This window comes from Miscanthus floridulus, chromosome 8 (assembly GCF_019320115.1).
Source record: "Miscanthus floridulus cultivar M001 chromosome 8, ASM1932011v1, whole genome shotgun sequence".
In the NCBI taxonomy this organism is placed as follows: domain Eukaryota; kingdom Viridiplantae; phylum Streptophyta; class Magnoliopsida; order Poales; family Poaceae; genus Miscanthus; species Miscanthus floridulus.
In genome coordinates, this window is record NC_089587.1 from 188,548,571 (window position 1) to 188,567,617 (window position 19,047).

At 44.0% G+C, this 19,047-nt stretch overlaps 1 protein-coding gene across 1 annotated transcript; it reads left to right on the forward strand.

Annotated features, from left to right (window-relative positions):
- The first annotated feature begins 370 nt into the window (after positions 1 to 370).
- Positions 371 to 15,391, forward strand: LOC136470359 (uncharacterized). The gene is made up of 6 exons (XM_066468233.1): positions 371 to 500; positions 1,278 to 1,364; positions 1,451 to 1,506; positions 13,176 to 13,700; positions 13,868 to 13,997; positions 14,181 to 15,391. Exons 1-6 carry the CDS (start codon positions 371 to 373, stop codon positions 15,389 to 15,391), a joined length of 2,139 nt encoding a protein of 712 aa, XP_066324330.1.
- Positions 15,392 to 19,047: the final 3,656 nt, after the last annotated feature.

Genomic DNA, 19,047 nt, shown 5'->3' on the forward strand with positions numbered 1-19,047 from the left:
TGTTAAAGGACCTACTCCCTCTGTTCCAAATTATAGTTCGTTTGACTTTTTTGACCCCAAGTTTGACTGCTCGTCTTATTCAAAAAATTTGTACAAACATAGTTAAATTTAAGTCATTCTTAAAGAACTTTTGTTAATAAAGCAAGCCACAACAAAAGAAGTGATATTTAACACAAATTTTTAAACTAGACGAGTGGTCAAACTTAGGGTAAAAAAAGTCAAACGAACTATAATTTGGAACAGATTTAGTACCAGATTTGGAACTTCAGCAGAACAACTTCAATGGCCCCGTTCCATCGAGCATAGGAAACTTGACTGGCTTGGCCACCTTGGGACTAGATAACAACAATCTTGCAGGTCCAACTGGGGAATGGGTCGGAATGTTAAAGGAATACAATATTTGGAACTTCAACAGAACAACTTCAATGGCCCCATCCCAGAGTCCATTGGCAATCTTACCAAATTGTCGCATCTCCATCTTCAAGATAACGAATTCACTGGTACCATACCTTGATACCTACCAGCTTGGCATACCTTCAACAACTCTTGACCTTGGATCTTTCCTATGGTAGTTTACATGGTAGCCTACCTACATAGCTATTTAGTGATTTAGTCTCCCGTGCTATCGTACAATAACTTAGAAATCATATACCCTCAAAGGTTCATCTTATGCAACTTACTGAACTTACTGAACATTGTCAGTTTATGTTATACTCCTTATGAAGAAGAAATCAAGAAGGCCATACTTAATATTGCTTTCTTTTGGTAAGAAATTTCCCAGAATTTCTTACAAGGATCTAGCTCAAGCTACAGGGAACTTCTCTGAGTCCAACCTTATCGGCAGAGGAAGCTATGGTTCAGTATATAGAGGGACGTTAACTCAAGCAAAAATGCAAGTGGCTATTAAAGTTTTTGACCTTGGCATGAAATTTGCAGACAGAAGTTCATATCAGAATGTGAGGCTTTGGGAACCATTCGGCATCAGAACCTTCTTCCTATAGTAACTTCATGTTCAACGATAGACAATACAAGCTGGCAATGATTTCAAAGCTCTAATATATGAGTTCGTGCACAATGGGAGTTTAAATACATGGTTGCATCAAAAACATTGTGGTGTATCTCCAAAACATTTGGGTTTAGCTCAAAGAATAAGCATAGCTAGTGACAGCGCCAATGCATTGGTCTTTTTGCACCATGACTGTGAAAGGCTATTGACCATTGTGATCTGAAACCAACCAATATCCTTCTTGATAACGATATGATGAACACCTGTATAGGAGACTTTGGCATTGCAAATCTACTTGGATATGCTGGTTCTAGTAGTCCAGTCGCTGTGACAGGAACTGTCGGATATAATCCCCCAGGTAAAGATCATTCCCATATCCTTTATCTGTAGTACAATTTGACCTGTTATACCCTTAACAGTGATTTTTTTTATCTGTGTTTGTAGAATATGCTCAAAGTGTTCATACATCAACCGGTGGGGATGTATACAGTTTTGGAATAGTACTTTTAGAGATGCTAATAGGCAAACGACCATCTGGCTCTATATTCGAGGGTGAACTCAACATTGTTCGCTTTGTAGAGAGAAACTTTCCAGATCAGATGTTACATATCATTGATGCTTGTCTCCAAGAAGAATGCAAAGTTTTTATTCAAGCAACGGTGGGCAGAAATGAGGTCCATCGATGCTTGTTGTCTCTCGTGCAAGTTGCTCTTTCTTGCACGCATCTATTACCGAGAGAACGAATGAATATGAGAGAAGTAGCTGCTTACTTACACTCTATCAGCTTTTTTTTGAGCCTGGACTACTAAGGTACAGCTGTAGTATCTGAACGCACGCTCAAACACACTCACACACACCCTCACACAGACACACACCCTAGAGCGCACGCTAGATCTACAAACTATACACACTCCACGCGTCCTTCTGGATATCGACGAAGTCCCACGGGCTCCCACGTGTACGTCCAAGACCTGGAAATATATGGCCCGTTCGCTTCGCTGAAAAAGCAAACCGAAACACTGTTCCAGCTAATTTTTTGTGAGAGAAAAACATTGTTCCAGCTGAAAAAAACGGATTATAAGAGAAGCGAACGGGGCCTTGGGGGAAAACCCCGGTGCCACACCTGGGATTCGAACGCGGGTGGGTGGCCTCCACAATGGGAGCGCTCACCACTGCGCTACGAGCGCGTTGGCTACTTACACTCTATCAGTTATGTTACAGCAATAAAGCAAGAGCGCCATGCTTTGTTAGGACTAATGTAGTTGTCTTGGGTTGTTTTTTAATGCAACAGGTATGAGGATAGTAAATTAGCCTTGTACATCGAAATTGATGAACAACACTGGCAGAAAATTGTGTACTGGGCAGGGAAGTTGCGAGCTAGTACTAGTTCATACACAGATTTGGTTTTAACTAACATTTGAATTCTAATTTTAGTAAAGCATCAATGATTTGATGAAGTGTCTTTCAACTACATCGACGAGCTTCTCTTGTGTGACTGGGATTAGCAGAAATAATCGCCAGATCAGACTGAATATACTGTATGTATCGTCACAGTCCACAGTACCACACTGTTAATCTAACTGTAACTAGACTCAGCTTGGACAGCTTATCCAAACACCAAACTTCAATTGCCCCCAACCCCTACCACTCCACAAAGTACGAAAGAAGAAACGAGATACTTTGCGTACCTTTGGAAATTCGGACGCGGCGGCCTGCTGTCGTGCTAGGTCTTGGCTTCTTCCACGCATTCAACAACGCACCGCCGCTGGCTGGGGCGGTTATGCAACCCATGCTAGTGCTACAAAAGTAATTATGCCCCTACGGCATTATCTGCTCCGCTTTCCTCGCAGCCCACAAGGCCACAACGCGCGATGGCGTAGTATTCCTTGTCTCCAGCATCTTCTACCGCCACAGAAGTCACCGCGCTCACCAGGCTTCGCCGGAGACGCCATATTGACGCTCCAGCGCCCGGCGGCGCCCTACCACCTAGTTGTCCCACCCACAAACTGCGTCCACAGCCAACCACCGGCCACCCAACGACCTCCCTGTATGCCTGTGCCTCGCGAGTGTATCCCTTCCCCAAAAACCCTAACCCCTAGGCCATACTCCTACCCGGCAGCCGCGCGACGATGGCACGTGGACGGCAGCGCCAGCGTGTTTCGGGAGGAGGAAGGAGACGAGGTGTGCTCGTGGGCCGTCGCGTCCAGCCATCTGTGCGGGCCGAAATAGGCGAGCAGCTCATCTAGTGGGCTGAAGTTAGTCTGAACTGAACTCTCAGAAGCCCGCTCGTACAGAATGTTGCTAGAGTTTTCCCTTGTTCGTGCTTCCATAACTATTAGAATCCGGGCCAGACCAACCCGATCACGCGCCTCTGCCCCACTACGTCTCACTGCTCCTTTTACCAGATCCACTGCATGGTGAGAGATCTGGTGGTGGTAGGAACTATGGCGCTGATATGCGGAGTCGATATGATCGATGGTGGCGACGGCTTGGCTACCTCCGGTGAACTTCACATGTTGGCGAGCCTTCATTTCGTAAGCAGCAAGTAGATGTTGTGCTTGAAAGCGTACTTGCAAGCGTCTGTTTCAAGTGTTGCAGATGTCTCAGAGTTATGTTGCAAGTATTTCATATGGATGTTGCAAAAGTGGACCAGGATGTTGCATATGTTGCAATGGTTATACACGTATGTTGCAAATATTTGTTTCTAATGTTTCATCTATTTTTCAGATGTACTCCCTCCGTTCCAAATTATAAGTCGCTTTGACTTTTTTGGTTCATTTATTTTGCTATGTATCTAGACATATTATTATATCTAAATACATAGAAAAATGGATGTACCAAAAAAGTCAAAGCGACTTATAATTTAGAACGGAGGGAGTATGTTGTAAGAGTGTTTATCTGGATGTTGCATGTGTTTCACACATATGTTGTAAGTGTTTTATCTGGATGTTACGTATGTTTGCAATTGTTTCAAGTGTTTTCAGGTATTTTTGCAAGTGTTTCATATGCATATTTTAAGTGTTCTATCTGTCTTGATACGTATGTTGTAAGTGTTGCATCTGCATGTTTCAAAAGTAGATCGGGTGTTGCATCTCCCTCCTCGCCTTCTGCTGCCTCGCCATGGTGTAGCACCCGGTTTTAAGAACAAAACCAGATATGCACCATATGTGAGCCCAGGAAGTCAAATCTCACATATAGCTACAAATAAGGGTAATATCGAAAGACAATGCTCAATATATAACGTACTTAGTATAAAGGATATAACCTTAGACAGCAAATAGTGGAAAGACAACTTCGATCTTCGAGTGAAGACTCCACTTCCACAAGGACAACTGACTGGCTGATAACAAGCCTCATTCCTCCAAACTCTAGCAATCTGGTACCCATCCAGGATTTTATCCAAATAATTGAAAAATAAAGCAAGCGTAAGTACATGTCATACTCAACAAATATAACATGGGGTTCATGAGGCTCAAAAGGCTGATACTGGTTTAACTGCGATTAGCTTTTAATTATCACAATTTTAACATAGGAGTAGCAACAAGTTTATCACAAGCTCATATAAACACATGATCAGGTAAACATAAATAATGAATAGCATAAACAGTAATCATTAATGACTATCTTTATCATCCGTATCATTAGTGTTCATCATCTATTCCATAAGGGTCCAAGGCCGCTCGTGACCGTGAGCACGGCTGATATACCAATTTTACACTCTGTAGAGGTTGTATACGTTCACTGTGAGTCGTGATTTACCCTTTCGCCCGAGGTAGCTAATCTCTTGACCCACTTCCAAGAAAGGTCGATAGGGTTCACTATGAAGCCTTTCAAAGGTTCGTCTAACAAGTTAGGGCTATTAGATTCACTCGGCAAACAGATATAGGAATCCCTTGTCGAATGGCACAATGACACGTAGCCTATACATATAAGAGTAGAAGCTGTCATATACCCGATTCGTCAAGCTATTCTTACGCCATAAAGGTAAACTCTAACAAGTTAGAAAAAGTCCTCATATTGAGCTAAAGCCAGAGCCATGTAGCGCTCACAACTGTACTGTAAGTTCCGGATGTTCGCTTATAGATAAGTCCTTAGGGAGAGGAATCTAGAACACCATAAAAGCAGCCCAATGCTCTAGCCCCCTGATTTCATGTTGCTAAAAAGCATATTTTAATGTTTATTGCATATACCATTAATCAAGTTACAAGATCATGGTCTTTAATTGAGCACTAGCATCATACTACCCAATGCAATACCCCATAGGTAACAAGGCACAAGGTAACAAAGCACTAGGAAATCCTTAGTGGCAGTCAAGGTAGACACATGTAGTATGAATTAAATGATTTAAGGTGTATAGGACAACAAGGAGGATCCCATGCTATACTTGCCTTAAAACTCAGATCCTTCTTCTACTGAATTATAACCTCCAAAAGACTTCTTCTGGATCACCAACTTCTTCTATTTCATCAACGTACTTCTCACTGACTGGACATGATTATAAAGCACCACCCAAGCATCCATGTAATCATACACGAAGCAAATAATAGATCTAAATTAGAATAGTACATCAAACATAAAATCAAGATGAAAAGTTTGTAAAATGAATCCACGTCTTGCTAGGAACACACAGACGCGAAAAGCACTCTAATCAGAGCTATTACGAAAAAGTTATGAATTAAACAAGATTTCCTTTAATAAAATAATAGATTAAATCTAACCTCGAATTTCAAAAGTTGAAAATATATTTAATAGTAGGATGAACATGTAGATTACTCAATTACAAATCTAACGCAACTTGAATGGATCAAAACGGAGTTAAAACAAAGATTTTATGGCCTAAATAAGACTAGTGGTAAAACTGTAATTAGATAAAAGCGTATTTTGGATCTAACCGAAGAAACTACATTTTCAAAAGAAGAAAACGTATTTTGAATCTAACAGAGGGATTTTATGCTTTCTGAAAGAGAAAACGTACTCTAAATCTACAAGAAAGAAACTACGCTTTTTGAATAGGAAAACGTATTCTGGAAGTGCGCCATGGACTGCGGGTTATATTACGCGAAACTGGAGGGGCTCTTTTGCAAATAAACCCAACGGAGGGGTACGAGCGATCTTGGACCATTGGATTGAATCTAGACGGCCCATATTAGAAAGGAGGGGGAGAGAGTCACCGGCCGAAGAAGAAAACCGGCACGGTGGAGCTCCATTACCAGCAGCGACAAGCTCCCCGGAGCGCTTGTTTGGGTCCTAGAGGCCACGGTTTGACGAGCCAAGAGCACAGGGAATAAGAGGAGAAGACAGCGAACTCACCTAGGGCCTTCTTGTGGTCGACGGCGGGTCTACGGTGTCCACCAGCGCGGCAGCAACGGCGACGACGACGGCGACAGCGAGAGGAGGAGAAAAAACTAATTTACTACACGAGAGATTTTCCGAACTCGGGGCTCCCCTTATGATAGTTTTGGTGTGCTTTGCCCAAGAGATTTGTACATATTTATAGAGAGAAAAACTCCCTACATCTACATCAACTAGCAATATAGTACTAATTGATGTTGCACCCTCCGCATTTACTAATGGGCCTAAATAATCATTAAAGCCCATTAGTAAATAAATGCATGGGCCTTTAGGATTTATTAGGATTATTGCACATGGGCTTTGAGAGTTGGTTGGAAAATGAGATATATTATTTATTTTTGGAAAATGAGATATATTATTCTAGAAAAGTCCAGAATTGATATTTAAGCCACGAAAAATACTCCGAGACCTTCGAAAATTTGGGGCAAATTCCCAGAGACACTTTGGAACATGATGAACCCAAATAAAGTATTTGGAGCTCATGAAAAGATTGTTGGGAACTTGGAACATAAAGATTAAGGTGAAGAAGGTAGGAATTAAATTCCAGAAAGCTGGAAAATTCCTAGAGATAGATATTCGTCTCCTAAACGTATTTAAAAAACACACATTTTGCACATAGAAACACAAGGTGCGACCAGCATGAATGCAACAAACATGTTTCTACCTTAAGATAAATTTTAATCTAATGAAAATTTATTATTTCCCCATGTTTTTATGAGCATAAAAAATACAAAATTAAATCATTTTAGCTCTATTTCAATAGAAGCAAATTTTAGGGTGTTACACACGGTGTCTCCCTATCGTCTTTGCTGCCTTGCATCCTTCTCAGATTGCGGACAGGGTGTGCTGAGGGCCGGTGGAGGGGGCACGCTGGGAGATGGTGGCATGGACGTGAGCGCACGCTCTCCCCTTCTTTGTTACACGGGAAGGGCAGGTATACCGTTTCATTGTTTTGTTACTACAAACAGCCTGAGATCGGACTCCTGTTGGTGGGCTACGACGCTGTAGGGTCGAGATGGTGGACTAGAGAGGAGTAAATAGTCCTTTCTAAAAAATAAACGTGTCGGCTAACTGAAACAAATGCGGAATTAAAACTATCGGTATAGCCATGACTACACCCCTCTATCTAAGTTCATAAGCACCTTATAAAGATCCTAATTAGGCAACAAAGGTGCGAGGCTAGCTAGAGCTCACCTAATCAATCTAGTAGTATGGTCACACAAACCTATGCAACTAGTACTTCACACAACCGAGGGAGCTCGTACACAATCTAGTAAGCAAAAGCACAAAGCCACCTAAGCTCACTAGCAATGCTCAATAACAAGGCAACTAACACCAAATTAGAGAGCGCAAATTACTTAGCTACACAAACTAAGCAATGTGACTAACAAGGTTACTCAAATCGAATTAGTCATGCAAGGGAGCTACTTCTATGCTACACAAGTAAGAAGGTAACTAGCAAGCTACACAAGCTAACTAATTACAAGAGCAACTACACAAGCACAATGTATAAGAAAAGTAAATACAAGCTTGTGTAACGAGGATGCAAACCAATAGGAAGACAAGGACGGCACGGTGATTTTTATCCTGAGGTTCACTTGGTTGCCACCAAGCTAGTCCTCGTTGTGTCGACCGCTCACTTGGTGGTTCGGCGCCTAATAGGTGTTTCACAAACCTAGCCCACACATTGGGCGCCGCAAGAACCTACCCCAAAAGTGAGGGTAGCTCAATGACATGCTCAACTAGAGTTGCTCTTCACAATCTCCGCGGGCTGAGCACAATACCCCTCACAAGCCTTCTCCAGAGCACCGCACAATCTTCTTGTGTGCTTCGACAGAGCCACAAGCCACCAAGCCATCTAGGAAGTGGCAACCTCTAAGAGTAACAAACACCACCGTCTTACAACTCGAACACCTAGTGCCACTCGATGCAACCTCACGATGCAATCGCACTAGAATCGCACTCACACTCAATCGGATGATCACTATCAAGCATATGTGAGTTAGAGGCTTCTCAAACCAAGCACACATAAGGGCAACACATCCCCAAGGTGCTCAATGTCAGCCAAGCCCGAGCTTCACCTCTATTTATAGCCCCAAGCCAAATAGAGCCATTGGAGCCAAGTATCCCTTTTCTACGAGGGCACCGGACAGGGTGGTGCCTAGCATCGGATGGGGCGGTGCCCCTCCAGTGGTCAAGTCCCAACAGCTAATTTGAACTAGCCATTGAGCCCTTGGCACCAGATATAGGGTGGTGGTGCACCGCCCTAGGGGTGGCGGTGACCACCCAGGCCAACTCCTAAAAACTGCACTCTCTGGAAAAAAGTGGCGGTGCCACCACCGGACAGTCCGGTGACTATGGCAGTGCCCTCTTCAGATCAAAACCAAAAACAACTAGATCAATCTTGTAGAGCATTTCATTAGCTTTCTGAAAAGTCCTAGATCATCGAAATAGGAGTTCGGAACTAAGAGTTATGCCCAAAATACGAAAGGGTGGCTGTGCTGATTTGGGCACACTGTAGGGGGTGGCGGTGCACTGCCCCTATGGCGGCGGTGCCACCGCCCTAGGGGGGCGGTGCACACCAGAAATGGCAGTGCCACCCCCAGGCTGGGCTACGCACTGGCTGCAAGTTTAGTTGCATTTTCCAACCCTCGGACAACCCAAACTTGCTCTTTTTATCTCCTTTTTCTCTCCAACTTGATCCAAATCACCTCTAACAACTTCTCCTTTGCAAATGTGCCAACACCACTGTTAATACTTCTTAACGACTATTGGAGGATTCTGCAAGCGCATAGAATTATTGTGTAGCACTTCGCTTGGTAAGTACCGAGTGTCGAATTTATATTTTTTCCCATAGGAAGGCGGAAGGCTAGAATTTATATAGGACTAGTATTTGTTAAAGGTAGGTCCTAAGTTGATCCTAGGTAGGTGAACGATAGTGAAGGATGGGCATGAACTACCTAAACTAACTACTAAATACAAGCTAACCAGAGATAGCTAGGTTGGAGAGTGAGCGATATATCTTTCTAGTAATTAAGGGTAAACAAATAACTAGGAGAAATGCGATAGTACTTTGGGGCACAGCCCACCTACCAACTAGGAGAGTAAAATAGACAAGGCCTGCCATGAACCCTATGATTTAATAACTAGACCTATCATGGTGGAATACAGAGAATGGGCAAGGCTGTCACCACTTGCCACCTATCACAATCTATCTGGAGGCCTAGCCGTATCCACAGGCAATCTATAGCCTAAGCACCACGTTTAATCTATAGGCTTACTACTTCGATCCGAGCTCCGATGAAATGAGATCAAAGCACCCTAACCAGACGGTGGAACCGGTACTAACAAAAGACTACTAATAATAAGATAACCTATGCTACTAATGCCAAACAATAAGCACCTAAGCTCACTAATGACGAACACTAATGACTAAGTACTTAAAGTAAAGCAAGCAATACTAGAATAAAGTACTAAAATAAATACTAAATAAAGTAATGTAGAAATAAAAGAATTACAAAGGAGCTATACCAGACCCAGAAGACTCTTCCGGACTCCGAGAAGCTCCGCTCTTGCTCTACTCCACTACTAGACTACTACTCTATAGCTAATGCTAAGCTAGAAAGCTAAGAGAAGCACTTGGAGAGCTTGGAAATGAATGGGGCGTCTTTCCACCGAGCTCCACACCCTCTATTTATAGTGTAGAGAGGCATGGGGGGTACTTATAGGCAGTGGCCAAGTTGGTGGAGGCAGGGGGGCGTCGGGCGGCCAAGGGACGGTGTCGCCCAACCCTACATTCCACCGCCTTAGCATCCAATGGCAATGGTTGGCTCCCAATGGCAGTTGTAGAGGTGGCACATGGTGAAACTTGACCGGTAAGTCGGTTGGTGAAGCTCCAAGTCTATGACAATGGGCCCATGGATCCATGGCCTCTTCATCATGACCATTGATTGAACCGACTTAGATCAACGCATCCCATTGGTTCTGGAGGGGCTCCCACAGATCAGTGACGTGGCAAAGTGCCAAAATGGCACTAGGTGGGGCCGGGCGGTGCCTAGGTGGCGCCGGGCGACGTTGGCCTATTGGGCCAGGTGGCCCTACGATGTCCACTTGCTTCCTTGGTCCATGTTTATCACTATTTTGGCCAAAATTTGCCATATTTTCTGCATACAAATAATTCTACAAGCACGAGTGGAATTAAGTGAAATTTAAACATAATTCTTCACATGTGATGATGATTTACCTCACTTTACCATGCTTTTGGGTGGAATGTTGATGGTCAAAATAGGTGTTAGTGACCATCAACAACCACCAAATGTACAACGTTATGTGCAAGTGTGTTAGCATTTTTACAATCATTTTCCAAAGGATTAGTCATTCAAATCATCACGCCACTCGATCCTAGCAATGATGCAAAGTTAGATCACTCGAGTGGCACTAGATGACCGATATGCAAACAAGTTTGCCTCTCTTGATAGTATGGCCATCTATCCTAAATCCGATCATAAACTTCTCTACACACCTATGACCGGTGAAGTGAAATGCCCTATAGATTATACCTTTGCCTTGCGCATTCCATTTCATCTCCTCCGGTGTTGATGCAACATATGCACCAACCCTATCACAAATGATATGATCTATTTCATATCATCATGTGATCTTGTTGGTTTATCGATCTTGACCTCACTTGCTTTTCACTATTGCCTTCGTCCATTGGCGCCAAGTCTTGCTCAAGCTTCACTGCCACGAGGTCCATCGCTCCAAAGCCTCCAACTTGCCCTTGATGCTTGCAACTGGTCCATCAAGCCAAGTCTTGTCTTGATCTTCTCCATCTTAGTCACATGACTCCATGTCAATCCTCATATACAATAAGCTCCTTCATCACATGTGTGAGCCTTGCAACATATCCAAGCCATTTTTCCTCCATGGCAGAGGTTGCTCACACATGATGTACTTGTGGACTAATCACCTGTGTATCTCACTCAAAGACATATTAGTCCACCTAAGGTTGTCACTCAATTACCAAAACTAAACAAGGACCTTTCAGACGCTAGCCCACGATTGGTGAAATCGTTTAACAAGCACAAACGGAGATGCTAGCGCTGGACGTCTGGCAGCCAGGACGCGTTCGGTCGCATCTCCTACTAGCCAACTGTTAAGCGAGTCCACCAACCATGGCCTGGCGTTGCAGACCACCAATGGGAGTCCGATCTCAGGCTGTTCACAGTAATAGAACAACAAAGCGGTATACCTGCTCTGCTCTTGTAACAAAGAAGGGGAGAGCGCACACTCGCATCCATGTCGCCATCCCCCGGTGTGCCCCCTCCACCGGCCCTCACCCCGCCAGGATTCAAGGCAGCAAAAGGCAACAAGGAGACACCATTTTTTCGAGAACGTGCATAGACGATGAGATGCCATTAGTGATGGGGTTGAACACAAACAAAAGGCACCACTAGGCGTTGGAATGCACACTGATTTTACTAACTAAGAAACTAATTGTGCGATCCAAAAGACCGATACACCTAGGCAAAGATTGACCGAGCCACCCCTGCATGCTTTGTTGGCGGGGAATAGTTCTCATATTGCCTCATGCTTGGTGGACGATAGGGGCTCCTGGAACGTCCTATGAAACCTCACGGCGTAGGATTGATCTGGGTCTCCGGTGGCGATGAAGCAGATGGTGGCTTCCACTTCTTGAGGAGGACCTTCTTGGCCTGCACCTCTAGCTTCGGGTCAAGAAGATGTGTCTTTGCTGCCAGTCTATCGCTCCGGCGTGGGACAAGAGAGTTGTCTTCCCTCTTCGATGTGCGTAGCCTGGGTGGCGAATGCATAAGAGGCGTCTAAACCGGTAGCGTCAAAGACGTGATGAATGAAGGCACATCATGCGCAACCTCACCAGTGGCCTTAGACCTAGCGGGAGGGCTCTACGCGACAGCTCCCACAGCAGCTGGGCCTGGAGCAGCGTGGAGCATGACTCCTTGGGACCCATCCTCATGCGAAGTGACTGACAGAATGGCACAGACCGCCTGAGGGTCCATAGTAGTCCTGACAAAATGTGGTGATAGACTCGGGTTAGGCAGTAGGTGCACAGGTCCTGGCTCAGAGGAGACCAGAATCGCTAATGTTGGCCCACCGGATGGTCCCATGCAGGCGTCGGAGTCGTCAAACGACAGGAGCGTAGGGGTGGAGCTATAGGATGGACAGGGTGGGCCACGGACCACCCTACAAATTTGGCCCAAAATCTAGTACCCATCAGTATTTGGCCGAACTCTGCTGGGCTGGCCTATGTGCTTCTGCTGCCGGATCTCGATTGAGCCTGAGTGAAGTCCAAGCGATGTCCGCGTCTCCGTTACCTGCACGTCTTTAGAGTTCTGACTCCAACTGTCCAAAGTCATACTCAATATGTATTTGCAGCAGCAGAGCAGCCGTCGCTCGCTGCCCGGCCATACGTCGGAGTCAGAGGCAAGGCTAGCAAGTAGCAACGCACAACCTATACGCTGATATTGAATCTTGATATCCTTTCTTCTTTACTCGAGTTCTATCACGTTTCTCTCTCTCTCTGTACCAAGTGATTAAGCCATAAACTGCTAAAGTGCTAACAAGAGATAATCAACAATCTACAATTCAACTTCAATTCAATTCACGGCAAGTATTGCATCTGCTACAGTGCTATGGCCAACGGTACCCCATACGTAGAAATAATTAAATTTCTATTTAATCTCAATTTTAAAATTTTATTGTAGCACTGAAATAATTTAAATATTTAATTAAAACATTGGGCTTGCTTATTTCTCTTACAAATTTGTTGAAAATGAAGAGGAGTGGTGATATCGCCTCTCTTTTTCAGAAATATGAATCAAAGAAGAAGGCTTCTTCTCCATCTCCTTCACTAGCTGCAGCTGTTACAGAAGAGGAACTTGAAGCACAAGAAGATGGACCGGATGAAGATAGAGTGATTGAAGAAAATGTGGCTCCAACTCTAGTGCCTCCAACTCCAAGTCCACCAGTTTATGATATTAGTCGACTTCCACTTGATCCAAGGGAAAGACAGCCCATTGCAAATTATCCTGTCAATGATCAAGATGCAGTTCGACGATCTTATATCATTAAAGGCCCATACCAACCTTATGCTCATGAATTTAAAAGTAGAAAAAATGGACATAGGGATCGGCAATTCAATCCTATATGGTTTTATAAATATCCTTGGATTGAATATAGTATCAAGAAGGATGCTGCATTTTGCTTTGTCTGCTACTTGTTTGCAAAGGAGAAAACTAAGAAATCTGCATTTATTGAAGGTGGCTGGAGAACATGGAATAGAAATGATGCACTTGATTTACATGTGGGTGGTGTAACAAGTGCTCACAATGCAGCTCAAGAAAGATACAACTTATTTATGACTCCACATGGAGCAATTGATGAAAAATTGTGAAGGTGGATAATGAGGAGCGGCGTCTCTACAAGATCAGGTTGACTTATTCACTTAGATGTTTGAGGTTTCTTTTGCAGCAAGGGTTAGCATTCCGTGGGCATGATGAAAGTGAAGAGTCTAGTAACAGAGGAAACTTCATTGAGCTTTTGAAGTGGCTTGCAGCAAATAATGAAGAGGTGGACAAGTTTGCATTGAAGAATGCTCCAGGTAATTGCACTTTGACTAGCCCAGACATACAAAAAGAAATTATTCAATGCTGTGCAATGGAGACTAGAGATCAAATCATTAAGGAAATTGGTGAAGATCACTATACAATTTTAGCTGATGAGTCTAGTGATGTCGCTCATAAAGAACAACTAGCCCTTTGCTTGTGTTATGTTGATAAATCAGGAAGGCTGTGTGAGCAGTTTCTTGGAATTGTTCATGTAGATGATACTACTTCATCATCACTTAAGGAAGCAATTCAATCATTACTAGTTAGTTGTGGTTTGACTATAACTCAAATCCATGGTCAAGGCTACGAAGGGGCTAGTAACATGAAAGGAGAGATTAAAGGGCTGAAAACCTTGATTATGAAAGAATCACCATCTGCTTATTGTGTTCACTATTTTGCACATCAACTCCAATTGGTTTTTGTTGCTGTTGCCAAAGACAATGATGATTGTGTGTGGTTTTTTGATCGAGTATCCCTCTTGCTAAATATTGTTGGTAGTTCTTGTAAGCGTCATGGCATGCTTCGACATCACCAATATGCCAATGTCATGAAAACACTTGAGTGTAGCATACTAGAATCTGGAAGTGGGTTAAATCAAGAGATGGGGCTGCCTAGACCTGGTGACACTTGGTGGGGCTCTCATTATAAAACTGTGGTCAACATGATTGCTATGTATCCCACAATTCGTGATGTACTCATAGCTCTTGGACAAGATACTTCACAAAGGGGTGAATGGCCAAAAATACATACTATGGTTGGAGTGTTTGAGTCATTTGATTTCATTTTCAGTGCTCATTTGATGCTTGACATTCTTGGACATACAAATGAATTGTCTGAGTATTTGCAAAGAAAAGACCAAGATATCCTTAATGCAATGTCACTTGTCCGTTTGGCAAAGAGTAAAATGCAGCAAATGAGGTCTGAAGGGTGGGTTTCATTTCTTCAAAGGGTTACAATATTTTGCAACAAATATGGCATTCAAGTTTTTGGAATGGAACATAATTATGTGCCATATGAAAGATCAGCACGTTTTGCTCAGGACCAAACAAATGATGATCACTTCAGAAGAGAAGTATATATTGGAGTCATTGATAAAATTAGTCAAGAGCTTGACAGTCGGTTTGATGAGGTAAATATGGAGTTGCTTACTTGTATGGCTGCTTTGAATCCAGCAGATTCCTTCGCTTCTTTTGATGCAAACAAGGTACATAGACTTGCTAAATTTTACCCTAATGATTTTTCAAGCTCTGACTTGCTAAGACTCGATCTGCAACTTGAAACTTTTATTGATGACATGAGGAAAGATGAAATGTTCAAAGGCCTAAACAATCTTGTTGACCTCTCAGTAAAACTTGTTGAAACAAAGAGGGATAAAGTTTATCATTGAGTCTATTTACTTATCAAATTGGTATTGCTTCTACCAGTGTATACTGCAAGTGTTGAAAGAATATTTTCTGCAATGACCTTTATCAAGAATAAGTTGAGAAATAAGATGGGTGATAGCCTTCTCGATGATTGTCTAGTGACTTTTATTGAGCGGGATATGTTCTTACAATTGAGTGAAGAAACACTTTCATGGCTATTAGATGGCGAAGGCCTGACAAGAAGAAGAAGTAGTGACATATTCTTCTTCAACTATTATAGGTATGTAATATTTCGATCAATTCTACATTAAAAAATCTATACTCGTCTATTTTATAAACTCTATATGTCCTTTTTCCTTTAATTGTATTTTGTAATTCATATACTTGTGTATTGACAAGTTAAATTTATAGTGGTTAAAAAAATTTAGACAATGAACCATCAAAGCTACCAATCCTGGCTACGCCACTGCTGGAGCAGCGCAGATGGCGGCGTGGCCACTGCGTGTGGCTCAGGAGCTGCGAGGCCGAGCGACGTAGATGCGTCCTGACTGGATGGCCCTATGTAGGCATCCAGGTCCTGATCCGAGTGGTGCTCCACCGGCATGGCCACCGCGGCTAGCTCGGGAGCAGTGAGGCCGAGCGGTGTGCGCGTGATGTCAACACACCGGGGCAGCCGAAAATCATGGCGTCCCGGCAAGAGCAACGACAAAGAACCCAGCTCTGCTTCGTGGAATAGTGCGATCCAGTCTCCCGCCCGGGAGTCACGGGTGCATCCCATGGCATCGCATCATCTAGAGCACAAGCGGTGATAAAGGTCTGTCTACAAGGCCTATAGGATCCATCAGACCCGATCAACAACAACGGATCAAAACAACAAGGTGTTTCCCCTTCGCACTCGGCCACTTTCAATTCAAACAGATCTATAGAATATGCTTTACTTTCTTTAGCATCACAATCAGAGGCCAGCTGTTGCGATGACGTAGGGACAGCAGGGGGCGCATGGCTGCTTTGCGACCAGAGGTGTGGGGGTTCCCGCCCATTTGAACCGGGCAGATGACATCCCCAATGAGAATCATTGGCTGTAACTAGAAAGTGGGTCCCAAACCTGGCCCCAACACCGGGTCGCCGGCTGCGCCACTGCCGTCGCCATTGAAGACCCTAATTTGGTTTTGGTTAATTGATGAAATATATTTGGACTAACCCTAAACTCTAAAGTGTGGATTTGAGATAGGTTGGTCCAACCCAAGTGAAGGAGCTAGGTGGCACTCATGGAAGGAGATGGCCACATGAAATGAAGTCCATGGTGGTGGTGTGGACATGTAATGATGACCAAAGCTCCGGGATTTGAAATGAAGAAAGAGAAAAACAAAATGAACTTAAGGCAAATGTGATATCTATAGGGCCGTTTTGTTTTCGGTGATCAAGACACTATAGAGAGTGTGATCACATTTAGGATAGATAGTCGTACTATTAAGATGGGAGCTCTTATCGGACAACTCAATCATCTAGTGCCACTAGGTGTTGGAAAACTTGCATTGCATTTTAGGCCTAGTGCACAATCGGTGAGAAAGTGTTTAAACTTTGAAAAATATTTGTGAAAATGCTAACACACTTGCACATGATGGTGAAAGAGTGTTAGCACATTTGCAAAGGTGGTGAAAAAGGTGAAGAAAAAGAGGCGTTAGCCAGGCTTGGGGTGCTGCCCCGAGGGCACCACCATGCCCTGTCCGGTGCACCGCCACCCCTATGGCGGTGACCAGCTGAGGAGGCCGAGAGGGAGGTATTTTGGTGGGGCACCGCCACCCTGTCCGGTGTCATCGCCACCTGACCCCAGCCGAGACCAGCAGAGAAAGGTGTGGCACTGGCATGTCCAGTGTACACCGCCGTGGTGAGGGCGGTGCACCGCCTGGTCACCGCCACTAGAGGGGCGGCGCCGTTTTTATCTAGAGAGTGGGGTAAATCGGGACGGTCACCGCCACGGTCACTGTCGTTGTGAGGGCGATGCACCACCATAATTTTTCAGAGACTTGTGTTTTTGGTGGGTTTGCTGGGTGGTCACCGCCACCCCTAGGGCGGTGCCACCGCCACCCTGTCCAGTGCCTGTTGGATGACCATTGGAGGGGCACCGCCATCCCTGTCCAGTGACCTCACCGCCATGTCCGATGCCCTTGCTGAAGCTGGCTCCAAGGGATAATGGCTCTATTTGCTTGTGGGTTTATAAATAGAGGTGGTGGCCGGCCGTGGCCATTCTCTTGGCACTTCCCACATCTGCTTACACCCTTTGGGAGCTGAGCACACCACTCCATTCACTTGCACACTTGATTTCATCATCTTGAGTGAGATTGGAGAGCCTCTAGTGTATTGCTTAGTGTTCTAGCATCTTGTGGCACTAGTTGGGCGATTTGGGCTAGTGGAGATCTTGTTACTCTTGGTGTTTGTTGACACCTAGACAGCCCGGTGATTGGTGGATCATCGAGCGAAGGAAGGTGATTGTCTTTGGCTCCGATCATTGTGATTGTGAGGGGTTCTTGTGCCTTCCCTGGCGGAGCACCAAAGGCAACTCTAGTGGATTGCACGTGGCTTGTGGATCCTCATCTTGTGTTAGTTGTGCGGCACCAAGTTGAGGGTTAGGCGTGTGATGCCTATTAGCACGTGAACCTCCAAGTGAGTGAATCGCCACAACAGGAACTAGCTTGCCGGCAAACAAGTGAACCTCGGAGGAAAATTGATTGTGTCATCATTATCTCCTTGGTATTCTTTGTTATTCATTGTTTGAGCAATTGCCACGGCGGTATATCACTTCTACCACTCTCTTGCATTACTTTGTGTATTTACCTTGTGTAGTGCTTGTGGTAGTTGTAGCTAGTGTAGCTTTTTAGTTGTAGTTCTCTATCTAGTTTGCTCACCTAGGTGTAAATTAGTGACATAGCTCTTGTGTGATATACTAGAGTCCATAGAGATCAGAATTGGGTAGGTGGCTTGCAACACAAGTGTACTGCTAGCGCAAAATTCGCTTCGCCGTCTTATTTACTAATCAGTTGTTTTAGTGTTGTTGTAGAAATTTTTATAGGCTATTCACCCGCTCTAGCCATTAGGACTTTTCAAGTGGTATCGGAGCCGTGGTCACCTTGATTTGAAGCTTAACAACCTTAGGTGTTAAAATGGCTCAAATCAACAACACCAAGAAGCCACCCCAATTTGATGGTTCTAGTTATCCTTATTGGAAGGCTAAGATGACCACCTACATCAAGTCAATCAATAGGGAGATGTGGAAGGTGGTAGAGACCAAGATTGAGATTGCCAATGCGGAAGCTCCCACCGTGGCCGAAGAAGTGCTACTCCAAAACAATAACATTGCTCTTAGTGCCATTCTGAAAGGTCCTAATGGCTAGAGGGGGGGGGGTGAATAGCCTATAAAATTTTCTACAATAACACTAAGAAAAACGGTTAGACAAATATGAGGTGAAGCGAATGTTGCGCTAGCCTACTAAAAATGCAAGCCACCTACCACATTTCTAGTTTCTATAGTATTTAAGCACACAAAGGCTATGTCACTACACTAAGTGAGCTCTCAAAGACTAACTAAAGAGCCTCACTAACCACTAGACACGACACAAGCTAACTCTCAAAACTAATTACACTAAAGAGCTTAGCTACACTAAGAATATAAATACACAAG